The 14,095-nt window shown below is 35.2% G+C and overlaps 1 protein-coding gene across 7 annotated transcripts in view; it reads right to left on the bottom strand.

Moving 5' to 3' along the window:
- Positions 1–96: 96 nt before the first annotated feature.
- The window catches only part of EPS15L1 (epidermal growth factor receptor pathway substrate 15 like 1), a 47,352-nt gene continuing 33,353 nt past the window's right edge, over positions 97–14,095 (bottom strand). For 3 of the 7 annotated variants that reach the window (XM_075037990.1, XM_075037992.1, XM_075037996.1), the window contains 2 exons: positions 10,632–10,837; positions 99–5,961 (listed from right to left, as the gene is read on the bottom strand). In XM_075037990.1, the coding sequence (XP_074894091.1) occupies positions 5,815–5,961; positions 10,632–10,837 (353 nt within the window). In that variant the 3' untranslated portion in view covers positions 99–5,814. Of the gene's footprint in view, positions 5,962–10,631; positions 10,838–14,095 lie in introns of all 7 variants that reach the window. The other 4 variants (XM_075037993.1, XM_075037994.1, XM_075037991.1 and 1 more) reach the window with 3 other exon arrangements.

Here is a 14,095-nt window from a genome sequence, read left to right as displayed (position 1 = left end):
TAATGAGTCAAAGTGAATAATGTCGAATAGTAAGATAGTGAGGTGTGTTTTTCCAGCAAGCAGAAAGGGTTTGTCTCTGGTGATCTCTTGAACCCCTCCCAGTATAAATTGCCTGGATGTTTAGCATTGCGGCACACAAATTGTTTTGGAATGGGTGCGGCATCGGATTTTCTGACTGGGCTGTACAGACCAAATGTGGCCGGGATGAGGAAGAAGGGGAAGGACAGAAGGGAAAACAGTGCGCAGAGGGCACCAGCCAAAAGAAAAAGGATCTCCACGCAGAGAATCAAGCAGTTGTTCACAGCAAGATTCACAAATTTGACACAAAAGCTTGTGAAATCATGGGGGAAAAAAAAAAAAAAGTAAAGAAAGATTGTCGAAGTCTCAGAGCTCCAAAAAGTAACTTTTCATTTATTATATTAAACAATAACATTTCTCTTATTATATTAAACAATAAACACACGAGATGGGTTAAAATTAAAATACCTTTCAATTTGTTATGATATTTGAAAGATAAATATAACTACAATACTGTACATATTTGGAGATATTAGTCAAATTTAGGTCAACATTGCAGTTTCCACTTTGTGTTTCCACCTTTTTTAGGTCCGACTAAAGAACGTCATATTAAAAGGGACACCAGAAGAGCACTCTGTAATTGTAACAGCAGAAGGAACCATAGTCACTAGTCTTCCTTTCAAAGTTAAACTTAAAGGGGAAGGCAGAAGTTGGAAAAATGAAAATTCCATTTTATAACAAATTAGCCTTTATTTATAAAACTTTCAAGTAAAAAGAGCAGTATATCAACTGATAAAACAGGTGTGTCAATGAATAATAGTTAACATATTTGCTCTAAAAATAAATCTTCTATGATTCCACCATACTCCAAGCAAAATTCCTTTCTAAGAAAAGATGTTTGTTGTGAAGTCTACAGAGAGATGCAATGGTTGACACACAACAAAAACTTAGCTGTTCCACCGGTGTAGGAAGATATTTGAACTAGATCATTATTAGCACAGATCAATTCACTTTAACAGAGTTCCAACTCTAAATGAGGATTAAACAGAAATGAAATTCCTGAGAGGGAGGAATAAAACGCAGAAGAAGGGAGAAATCAAACTCTTACACGAGGGAAAGCAACAATTCTACTTGGACCAAAATTCCTTGGGCCTCAGTTCTACAGAATAAATACTCTTCTCAATGGAGAAACACTAAAGAAGAAATAGTAACCCCAAAAGGATTATAAGAAGAATCCAAGAAAAGTGCATTATCTTTGAGCATAAGATGACAAAATAATTTCTACAAAATTTCTGACAACAGATTTCACAGACAGGAATTTAAAACAAACAAACAAAAAGGTTACACAGTCAGACACAGCTTGGAATTTCCTACACTTTGAGAGCACGTCACATGAAACAAAATGCATAACAACTGATGATCTTCATAGGGCAGAGATTTCATAAGGAAATATTTGCCAATATAAAAATATTTCATACAGCATTATTGTAGAAGTACTATTTTTATGAGCATCTGTTTTTATTGCAGAATGACTGGTATGTTTTACAAGAAGACTATTTGAATATAACTTAGGGAAACCACTCGAGGCAAATGTGAACATACTGGTCTATAAAGGATAATGTGGGTAATTCAATACCTGTGTCCTACATGCAAAGTTTGCATGCGTAGGTTCAACGTGAATAATTGTCCGTCTTTCCTGTTTTAACTGTTGTGCCTCGGTGCTGTGTGCAATTCACGGTTTTCCATGAGTCATTCCAGCAGTGACGATACTCTGTATAAAACACACATGTGCCACTATAAAAGCCTACTAAACTCTTTGTGATTGCTCAATGTACCACAGAGTCTAATAATTTATCCGAGTAGAAAGTAGAATCACCTCCATTCTTGCTCAAAGCCAAGAATTCAATGGATAGTCATTCCTCCTAAAGTAAAAGCTTAGGTGGAAATGGAGGAAAAACAGAGCTGAAGTCCAGATGACAATTATGTGCAACCTATATAACTGGAATGAAGCAAGAAAAACATGTTTTCCACCTTAGTGTGTGACTGTTTGGGGGTGTGTGTGTATATGAGAACAGCTTCTTAAAAAGAGTTTTTAAGAAAGGGGAGGGGGAAAAAAAACCCCAAACAACCAAAGAAGTGAAACTACAACCAAATGTAGGAGAAAAATCATTGCCTCAGCCTAGAGAAAAAAGAAAAGATGACACCACATGACCATCACATGCAAGAAGATCAGAAATTGAGTCTGCATTTCAAAAAGACACTTTAAAACCTCAAAAGAATGTGAAATCACATCCAGTGCAGATGATACCTACTTTCTGCCAGGTTTTTCTCTTACACTTGGCACAGCTAGTGAACACACTTTTTCATGCCAATGAAAGTAATCTTGAAACAAATTTATTAGAAGTAGTCATTTCTCCTTTTTTTTCTTTCACCAGAACTTTGAAATTCTAAGAGCCATGATCTAATCGGCATTTCTGTAAAAATTCCATTTCTGTATCCATCTCTGTTTAGAGAATACATACATACACACAAGCTTTAATATATAGAATATATATGCATATTCTACATATTCATTGTATATACACATTTTATGTACAGCACAAGTAACTATATACTAGACATAGTATGTGGACATATATAGTATATACACACACTATTATTACATTATACAATACACTATATATATATATACACACATAGACACAAATAATATGGATCTCATAATGTACACTGTATATGCATTGTGTATACTCACATTTTATATATCTTGCATTGTACATATTTTCTCTGCCCAAATAGCGATAGCCCTATTTGTGCTTTAAATTTCACTGTTCTGGAGGAAGAAGATGATCAATGTCTTGCGATAAAAGTTTTGTCTTAGAAGAACAAGTGCAGGTATTATACAAAACACTGAGTTACAAGCATAAGGGAAGAATGTGGGTAATCTTCCTTTTTATATGGAAAACTGTATTAAATACAATGGGGAGAAATCATAGCTAAGTTTTCTTCTACTGCAGTGTCTAAAATTTTGAATCAAGAGTGTTTCAGTAAACCTAAGGTTACTAAATCTAATACACTGTGCATAGAGAACATGTTCTGTCCTTGTTCATTTGCTTGATCTTCTGTTACTGTCCAAGCAAATATGAAGAATGAGTCAATAAGGAAATAGCAAAATGAGCAATTAGTTCTAACACTATATGGAATGCTAGATTAATTCACATTTCTGGCTTCCTGCTGAACATCTTGAAAACACAGACTCATTGCCTGAGAAGCATTATAAATTACAGTATTTTAGAGCACTGACAAAGTAGCAGAAAGTCTTGTTATGGTACATAACTCAGATAATGAATCAAGCTATTTAGCTCATCCACCCCGTCCCACTGGAGCGACATCATCCAAGCAGTAGGCCAAAAGTGGTTTTCCTTTCTAAAATGGCACTACATATGAATGGGGTTTTATTGTAGCAGAAGAGACACCACAAAGACTCAGGCCCAAATGAAAAGGAGAATCTTACACATGGATACAATTTGTTTAACTTCACTGAGAATCCTGCAACCATTCAATTTTGAAAATTGCTCTCTCATAGCAAAAGTTTTATCTCATGTTAGCTATAGACAGACCCAAGTTTGCTCTCAGAGACTTCAAGTCTTGTACACCAACAGAAAAGAGAATTTGTTGACATTTTAGTATGTTTGATCATTTAACCTAACATATTTTAGAGAAAAATTACCACAGTAGGAAGGGATTTCAAATCAGGTTCTGTAAAATTAGAAATACCTTCTACTGCATTCCAAAGGGGTCATTAGAAGACAGTATTAAAGATCATTATATGGTTGGTTTTGATACTAGAATACATCTCCCCTTCTGAGAGGAATTAAAGACTCACATTATTTGTAGTACCATTAGCACAGGAGACACACAACAAACTGCAAACTGTGACTCCTAAAACTGCATTTTGGGATACAGGGTTTCAGTTTTATCATATGTATTGCTGCCTATGTAAATGGATGGATGTGGGCACGTGTGTGTGCATGTACATACACAGACACGCACTCCCCCATATACCTACTCACAAATGCCTGAGACAACAAATGCCACATCTTAGCTGCATTTCAGAGCTGAAAACTACTAAGAAGATTAAAATGATGCAATCTGATTCTTATCTCTGTGTAAGGAAAGCATCCAGAATAAGGCAATTACAACAGAATGGGGAAAGATTGTTTTCATTCAGTGAACAGGCACTATCTTTGTATTGTGAAAAATAAAAGTAAGGAAGCAAGAACGTAAAAAATATAAATGCATTGAAGATGATGAAGGAATACCACATTTTCAAAAAAATAGAGAAAACATTGTAAGGGCCGCATCAGTAAAAACACAGAATGTTAAGCTTTGTATTCCTACAGAACTAATGACAGGAAAGCAGATACACATTAAGGACATTTTAAAAATTTTGTGCTAGATGCCTACTCTCGTTAGACATAAAAGTCCAAGGCAAAGTCAACGGAAGTTTTAGAATTCCTGTAATCAGAAAAGGCATTTTTACTAAGTAAATAATTCACAGAAGTATCATAAGGACTTATTTTATACATGACATGTAAAACACATTCTGTGTTATCCTTACCAGGTGGAAGTATTGAGTTCTACAGGTATATATAAAATCTGTTCCTACTTGGACTTACTACCACAAGCCGTATTTTAAAGCCAATCCAGACTACCAGTACTTCTATAACTTATGCATGAACATGTATTTGGCAAATAAAATCTGTTTCAACTTGGCCTTATTTCAGCTAAACTATGTTTGATCTGTAACCCCATAATATAAGATAGGTGAAATTAAAGAAACAGAGGCAGGGACTGTCTCACCCAGTCCATTGGGTAACACAAATAATACGGTCTATGTTGTGGCAGTTGGAGCAAAAGAGGGTAAAATGAGTTGTAGGGATGAACACTGCTCAAGCTCAGTAAGTCTTCCATCACTTGATTTTTACATGAAAGCAGCACTCAAACTTGTATCACAACCCTGCAATCATATTTGCTTATGAGATAAAGCAAGATTTTTACCTAATGGTTTAATTACCAAATTAGTTGTGCAATTTACTACAACTGAATTAACTCCCTCTTTTATAACATCACATACAATTATTAAAACTCAATGCAAACAAATATTTAAATTAGAACTACTAATTCATAGAGGCTTCAAATTCGTATTATTTTATACAGTTCACTATGTTTGTATTCATCATATATAAATTGCCATATTCTTTTGTAAGAACCACATCTCCTGGATAAAAAGGGACCATCTAATAATGAATTTATGCTGAAGACTTTGACATAGATGACATACTGATTAGCCTATCATGGATTATTAAATCAATGTAACAAGTGAAAGCTAATTCTATAAATATTATCTTTTTATAACATTTTCTTTGAAATTCATACTGCAGCCTCAAAAAACCAATGGAATTCAGAAAAGCCAGATTCACAAGTTGCAGTTTACTATATGCAACATTGTCTTCCAGATAAAGAAACTTTGCTTTCAGTATCTTAGGATCATACGTTAAATTTCTTACAAGCAGTAAATTTTATCTAGAACGTGTAATACAGCTTATACAGTGTTTCCTGCATATTATGCACTTGAAAAGCCACACAGAACCCAGTTTGACGTAACCAGCCAGTCTTGTTTAGAGTTGAAGGTGACTAAAATTATTTTCACAACATAAACCAAGAATTTAGTATTTTTATAAAAGCCATGTTTAAAGGTTTCACTTGGACAGGGTGGAGCCAAAGAACCTCTATTTAAGAGTTTGGCATATCAGCCTTACTGAGTGCAATAGCCAACTCAAGGTCTTCTTGCTCTTGTCTCCGCAATCGAGCTAGTCTTTCTTGCTCTGCTTTTTCACTCTCACGCTTTGCCCATGCCAGCTGCTGCTCTTCATTTCCAAACTAAAAAATGAAAATGGAAAATAAATTAATAAATTTACCAAAAAGCTAGAAGAAACTATGTGAAAAATACAACAAATCAGATTTATTAAATATATGAATCAAATATACCAAGCTGTCTTAGGGTAGTTCTTCTGGATTAAGATAAAAATTCACTGATTTCCTCACTTCATCCTTTAATTTATTTTCATAATTTCTTCCTCCTCCCACCAGGAAACTAACCCATCTGGGCTGCACGTCCCTGCATCCATGTCTCAGTTTTGTATGAAAATAGCCAGAGGACTGGAGCCAAACAAAAGCTCCACAAACGCAAAAAAAGCAAGTTAGTGGTTTGGGACCATAGCAACCTAACATCCATTTTTAAGAATAGTAAATAGCTGGTAAAAAACAAGAGTTATTTACTCTTATGCAACTCCATTGCAGAGAGTTTTATTGTAGCATTTCCTGCAAAGGGTGAGGGGCTTTAATAATGACTATGGAGACTGCTGATTGTGGGAAGTTTCATCACCAAATCAAAAGTTAGAAGTGCTTCTGTTACTGTTCATAAAAATACGTGCAGAGTTTTTCCAGTAAGAAATAATGTAAGAGAATCTAATTTACCTCAGCAGAAAACACTACGCAAATATAACACATTATAACATTGAGCTTCTAAGCCTGTTTGAGCTTCCCAAAACACATTTAAGTACACTGCAGCAAAACTATTCCAAAATAATATTCCAGTATTTACCACTGAAGTATGCAAAAGTTTGTTTAACCCTTTTGCACAAAATATTGAAATATTTTACTGAAATCATAACAATTCAAAACTCAAATATAATCTGTGACTGTTTAATTTTAGTATTTGCTGAAGAGGATGATGTTAACAGAAGCGTTCGCACAGCTGCATGCCAATGTTTGCATTATATCCCACTTCTAAAATTTGCTTTGTACTATCTTTTTTCCGAATGTTCAGGAAAACATATTATTTGGGGTATTTTTGGAAGAGAAAACTACGTGGAATTTATAGGTTCAATTTCAGCAGAATGTATACTGCAAAAATTGCCCTGTGGTCCACAACACAGTAACTTTGAACACAGCAAAATATGTCATTGCACTAGCTGATATGGCTACACCTTCTCAACAAGCTTGAAATATTGAACCAAGTACTAAATGCAACTTTTAAGTGCTAGACCTATGCCTGGCCACATATATACTACGTGACAGCCCCCACCCCTGCCTTTTCCACTCTGCATTGTATCTATAAATTCATATTTTTAAATAAATGCGCCTATTTGAATTTCTTTCAACCCAAGTCCAATTCTCCCTTACTCATAATTTAGTTATTATCTGTGTGCTTCTGCATGCTCACAATTCCTCATTTTATTTCTCTCAATATGATTTTTCAGATGATTTGATGCAAAAAAAAGGAGTATTTTAAAATTACTTTTCTTCAAACAATACCTCTGCTTTCATTGCTATCAAAATTTAGATGAGGACCTTTACATTCACTGTTATTGAAATACAATAGAAGTGCCACAAATTTTACGACCTTTTACTTTTAAAAATGAAGAAAACCTACTATCATTACTCATTTAAATAATGCTGACAGGTAAGATTTAAAAGCTCACTAAGATTTTAAATAATTACTTTTTTCAAGATACAGTAAAGATGGACTCAAATAGAAGTAGGACTTCTCTACTTATTCCAAGAATTCAAAAAGATCATATAGCTGGGATGGAGAATAACAGTTACTATTTTCAGAAATACAATAAGCTTTGGTCAAACCCTCTGGGGTGTCTTTTTTTTTTTTTTTTTTTTTTACTGTTGAGAAAACAGTTTTACTTATATAGGGTACATCTTAGGATAAGTCTTCCAAAGCTCATGAGAGTCCCAATTATGACTTGTTTATGGTACACAAGTTACATTTTTGTGGTTAAAAGTGCTGAGTAAAAAAAAAAAAAAAAAAAAAAAAGAAAAAAAAAGAAGAAGGAAAAATAGGCCAGTGATTCATTGGAAACAAATCTGGATGTGCCTTATTACAAATGGTTAGCATAAAGTACAATTTTCAGGAGCATAACTCTGACCATTAGATAGTGAAATACACAACAGTTCATGAATGCCACTGATTCTTGCACAGATTGCCTATAAAAAGGTAATGTAACTGAATTACAAGTCATTTAATACGTAACAATTTTTTGGCATATGTCCAGGTTTCAAGAAGTCTATAAATATATATCACATATCTGTAATTTCATTAAAAACCTCTTTTTTTTTTTCTTTTTCAGAAGTACAGCTAGACCCAAGGTATAAATGAAGAAAACAGCAGACTGCAGCAAAACTAATAAAATACACAAAAAGCTGCACTGACTTGAGTTTACTAAATTACCAGCTTATATTAAGAGAAAAAATTTAGTTTAGTTCTAAGTGCCCTGTTTCTTGGAAATTTAAATGCTTTCTGTTGGTGGAAAGATTGCTTTTCTTGTTGTTCTATAAACTGAAGCTGGAACCTAGAAATACCTGAAATATGAGCTACCAAAAGACTTTGTTTTGTTCCAAAGAGTCATATTTAATGCCAGCAGAAAAGTTAAGAATGCAATGAGAACATACTTAAACTCTGGGTGCATGAATTTGCCAGTGTCTCAAAAAAAGGGCAAGTTTTCTAGAGTGCTACTAAAATCTAGTGAAGGTCCTCATGTTACTTCTTTGCAACAGTGAAGAATTCCAATTAAAAATCAGGTTATTCAATTATTCAAACCTACACGATTCTACGATTCTGTTATCAGATTCCATGGACTCAAACTACATTTCAAAATCCTTCTGTAAGTAAAATTGCTTTTAATTTCCATTATGAACAAAGTTTCCCAAACATCAGGCAAAGAGAAGCACAATACTCTTGCTGATTACAAGGTAACTAGTACACTTAAGACTTTATACAGAAGGATTAGGAATTATCAAGTGTAGCAAGATAATTGTCTTATAGGCAAGGAAAAAAAACAAACCAAAAAACTGAAAAGAACAGGGATCAAGTCTCCCTCCCTTCAGTCGAATTCAGTTAACACTTCTTTTTTTTCTTACAGCAGTAGAAAACAATTCACAAAACCGATTAAAAAATTAATTTCATTTGATGAAGTACCACTTAACAGTAATCATAAGTGGCTGCTGCTGAAGATCTCATTTTTCCTACTTTTTCCTTATCTTCTAAAGTTAATCTCATCTCCTGAAAACCTGATGGCACTGCAAATTTAACACTAGAGCACCCACTGGGATGGGGATCAGAGATTTTGGTTAATCATTTGATACAATCAACTCAGTGTAAGCCACACTTTTAACTTAAGAAATGCAGTCTGCAAAGTAAGACGACAATAGTTGGGTAACAGTCATTCCATTCCATTATTTGTCTTTCATTGAAAGAAGAAATTAGATGTTGTTCAAGAAATTTCAGATAAAGCAAGTTTTGCGTCTTATTTTTATTAAGAATGTCACCATTTTGTATACAATCACAGAATTTAACTGTGCAAATTCAACAGGCTAGTACTAACTGTGGTAAAGCATACATAGTACCTTGAACTTTGACGTCTTCAGTATCATAGATAAATTAAAGCACTGAGGCCAGCTAAAAGTATGCACAGATGACCTCAACTAACAATAACAAATAGGAAAGTGATACACGTTTACTATTAACTAATAACTAGGGGAAAAAAAACATTAAAAATAAGCAACCTGAAAGATTCAGCTTAAAGATCTCCACTTGTTGAACACTGAACTGTGTCCATCAGAGTTAAATAACAGATTAAGTTGGCAATTTTACTGCATGGCAATGTGACAGAACAAAAACACATGAAAGGAGGAAGAAGCCTGAGGCTGTGGATGGAACAGATTTCTATCTACTCATGGAAGCAATAAGAACCACACTACTACTACATTTACAGTGATTTCCAACTCAATAACATAAACTGCCAGCACTAAAACCAAAGCCAGGCTTTTAGAAACCCTGGTATTTTTTAATGAATGGGTACTTGGCTTTGCTTTCAAACCTTCTGACACTGTCTTTTGGAGTGCAACATGGACATTTCTATAGTGGTTCCACAAAACATATTTGTTTTCTTTGTCTAACAAGGGCTTTTCAACAATATCAGTAATTGGAACAAAATTCAACAGCTAAATTTTCAATCTCTGTCTCGTATATGTATCTTTATGACCACAGTCCATCATATACAGCAAACATTGTGACAGGATTGTCAGAACTTTTTTTACAAACAATTACAAATACTTTATGGAATCTCGCCCTTTAAGGAATTGCTTCTGTGGATATGGTGAAATTGCTATATAAATGTTTTCAACAATTGTTTTTGAATCTTTACATCATTGGCTCCCAAAAATCAGTTTACAAAATAGCCTCCATGCAACAAAAACAATACACAGATTCTGCTACAAAGAATTTGTGAGTAAAGGCACACTGTACTAAAATAATTTAAATGCAAGTAAACCCTTTAAAATTTAGTATGAAACTTCTTTTTTATTGAAATAATGCCTTTTTATTACAGAAATATTAATACAAAAACAATGAGGACAGCATGAAGGTACTAAGAGACAGAAGCCAGTGAACAGTAGGTTTGCAGTTAAAACAAAACCCCAATAGATTGCTGCAAGCAGAGCAGAAAGTGGTTTGCTCAGAGACAATGAACTTAACTTACAGAGCTGAAGTCTGCAAACCCCAAGGAAGAGTCTTTAGAAGTTTTACTTGAAGAGGAGGGAGCAAATGGATCTTTTCCACTAAATGGGTCCCCAAACCCCTTTTTACTTTGAAACGGGTCACTGCTGTCAGCCCCAAATGGCTGGAATGGATCATGGGGCTTGGGAAAATCTGAAGACCCAAGGTGGCTTACAGGAGTACTTTTACCTGGAAAGTTTAGGAAAAAAAAACAAAAGGAGAAAAAGAGAAGTTACTTACCATGGACAATGCAAACCCTTTAAATAGGAAACTGTGCTTATACACTTTAGCATCATCCATTCTTCCTGGGGTGATTTAAAATTTAATCAAATATAACAGTACTCATTTCTCAATGTAGATCATCTCAAACAGTTGTTTTATTTAAATTGATTCATCACCTTACTTATACATACTGCAATATTAATACCATCAAGATTTTAAATTATAAAACCCAATATAAAGACATTTGGTCAGAAGAATTTGAAAAGTATACTTTAGTTCATTTTCTAGGATTAGAGACATTTCAAGTTTAAGTTTTGGTTTATCCTTCTACCACCACACATACAAGGGAAAAGAGACTGATTAAGAAATCACCTTGTTCTGGGGTGCTTGCTGTGCAACCCACCTTTTGTAGGTGACTGCTTGTTCTTATATTCCACCCCAGTAACAAATGAAATCTCAGAAACTATTGTGTATGCTCATAAATAATGGTTGTATATTTTATTTGTTGCAATTAGAACCTCCATGGTTAATTTTTAATTCCCTTGCAAAAAGTACTATTTTGTTAGGTCAAATAACTAAACAGATAAATGTAATTTTTTTTCTCTAAAAAAAAAATGAACAATTGCTCCTGACAGGTACACAATCCAGCCTCCAGGAAAAATACTCCTTGGATGAACAATCCTGATTATAATGTGTAAATGAAAAATGATAAAGGAAAATCTACAAACATTTTTAAAAGAAACAAATATTTACAACTTCCTGCATAATAACCTGAATTACATACATTATTTGCATTAATAAAGCTATCTTTTTTTGAAATGTCCAATTCTTTGAACTATGATTTAATTGGACTCTTATCATTTATTCACATCAGGATACACATACTAGGAAAGCACAGAAAAATGGAGTCGAACCCCCAAATTTCAGAGTATATACTTGGCATGTCTAAGACATAGCCTGACAGCTTTTAAGAATGTACTTTAGTAGCTGCTCATGAACTCTATAATATTTGCTCAAATCTGTGGACATCCTCATTTGTCAAAGAGAAATAAAGATCAGCAAACTTGCACTAAATAAATAACCTACTCAGCAGCCTGCCTTTACCTGCCGATAAATCACAGCTCGGCCTCTCCTATCCCAGGGGCCAGCCAAAAGTCCATCTTCCCTGGCACTCAGCTTGCCAGACGTACAGCCCTCTGCCAACAGCAGGCTCTGCACCGTGCTGGTGGCACCTCCTTATCGACCGCACGGGCTGCGGGACCCTACAGTCCTCAAAAACTCAGCCAGGCACAGGTTTAGAGGGGAGCTGAAGGAAACATGCAGACTCTTATCTCGTTAGTGCAGTGCTAATGTCAGACTCGAGCCTCGGATGCAATACACTGACCGCCTGCAGGCACTGTGCTTCAGGGAAAATGTGAAGCAAGAAAGTCCACAGCTGAACAAGCAGACAGAAAGAGGCGTAGAAAACAAGACACATGCAGTAGGAGATAACTGGATTTGTTTAGTCTTAAGGGTATTCAAGGGAAATCTGATCACAGTCCTGTAGGCAAATCTTCCATCAAGAAAAAGGCTAATGGATTTAGAGTTTACCAAGAGAGATTTACATTATACAATCTGTAACATTTTTAAAACTTAAGAATACTCAAGACTGCGTAGGGAATTTGTTGCATTCCATCACCATGCCCATGAGGTTTGAGAAATGGTTTCTAGAAATCACACTGGTTTAGCTGCCTTGAAGCTGGAGGATAAATGAGATCTCTTCAAGTTCACTCCAGCACTGTTTTTGATGGTTCAGTACACGCTCCATCCTGGTTAACAGATGTGGCAAGGATATACAGATACCCGTATTAGCAACCACATGTGGGACTTGAAAAGACAGGCAGATCAGACCAGTGATTTGTCCTTCATGGAAGGAAGTGACAAAACACAGGAAATACCAGCAGCATTTGCTCTCCCCACAAGCATGGACCCTCCTTCACCACAATTTCAAACTGCCTTTCCTATCAACAAGAGGCCACGTTCTGCTCTCTGAAATGGAGTGCTGCATTGACATCCCACTCATCACCATGGCCTTTAGGAGATCTCACCTTTGGTTACAGCTATGCAGTGCTAGGTAATTAAGCAAACCTGGTAAGAGATGAGTAACTCTGCATTTTGTATGTAATTCTCCAGATAAAAGAGCAACTTATTTTAAATTACAAAGAGAATTAAAGTATCTGCATTTCTAATTTAAGGTCAAGGCAAACCAAGAGCCGTCTACATTTTTTTTCTCCTTCGTCTATTGCCAGTTACTAGTTCCCCCTAGTATCCTTCACCCTATATTGCCCCAAACCAATTTTGACTGTTAGAGGCAAAAATGACCCATTTACCCATGCCCTTTACTTAGGTTAAATCTGCTGCTGCCAAAACCACTTTGTGGAACTGGTGACTTAATACAAATGCAGGGTTTGCAATGTATTTGCTCAGCAAACCTGTTTTTTCTAGGTGGCCTGTTTAATGTTTTTGCACGAAGCCCCTAGTGGTTTCGGAACGTACCCAAAGAGCATTGGGGTTTCTTGTGCTTCATTTTCACAACAGATCACAAAGAGTAACTTTGCTGTAAAGGAAATGTCACCATGAATACTAGAGTTGCTGCTAATATTATTGAAAATTTTCATTTTATGGCCCAAGTGCCATTTTCTTCAGTTTTTTATACATTAAAGAATAGAAAGTGTCTATAATTTTGTTATTTTGAAGAAAAGATGAAAGAGGGAAACCCTTGTAAAGCCAGGTTTATTTTTTGCAGAGCAATTTTAAGGGCAGTGCCCATGCTGAATACACCAATCCAGGCACTCATGACAGAGCGCTCAACGAGCCCTCTTTCACTACGCTTTGTACATTGCTTATAGTTTGTTCTATCCTGCCACACTCAGCAAACATGGTTTTGAGGCCTGGCAGAAGTTTGTTTGGTCCAGTTAGATGTTTGAATTTACTCATTTATTAGCCACAAATTAGTAATAATGACACCAGAATTATCTTTCTGACATCCTTGCTGGCTTATACTAAGTGTGAATCTCCCAGTGCAGTAAGTGTATACTTAAGTACACAAAGATTTTTGTATTCCCACGTTTAGTATGTCAAGAATGTGGGTACAGTATTTCTATAATGTAAAGCAAAGATACTCAAACCGCATTAAGAAGTCACCAACTGAACCAAAGGACACTGGTAAAATTGTAATATTGCACA

Source organism: Buteo buteo, chromosome 10, assembly GCF_964188355.1.
Source record: "Buteo buteo chromosome 10, bButBut1.hap1.1, whole genome shotgun sequence".
Lineage (NCBI taxonomy): Eukaryota > Metazoa > Chordata > Aves > Accipitriformes > Accipitridae > Buteo > Buteo buteo.
Note: the sequence above shows the minus strand (reverse complement) of the source record. Positions and strands in the feature narration are given on the sequence as shown.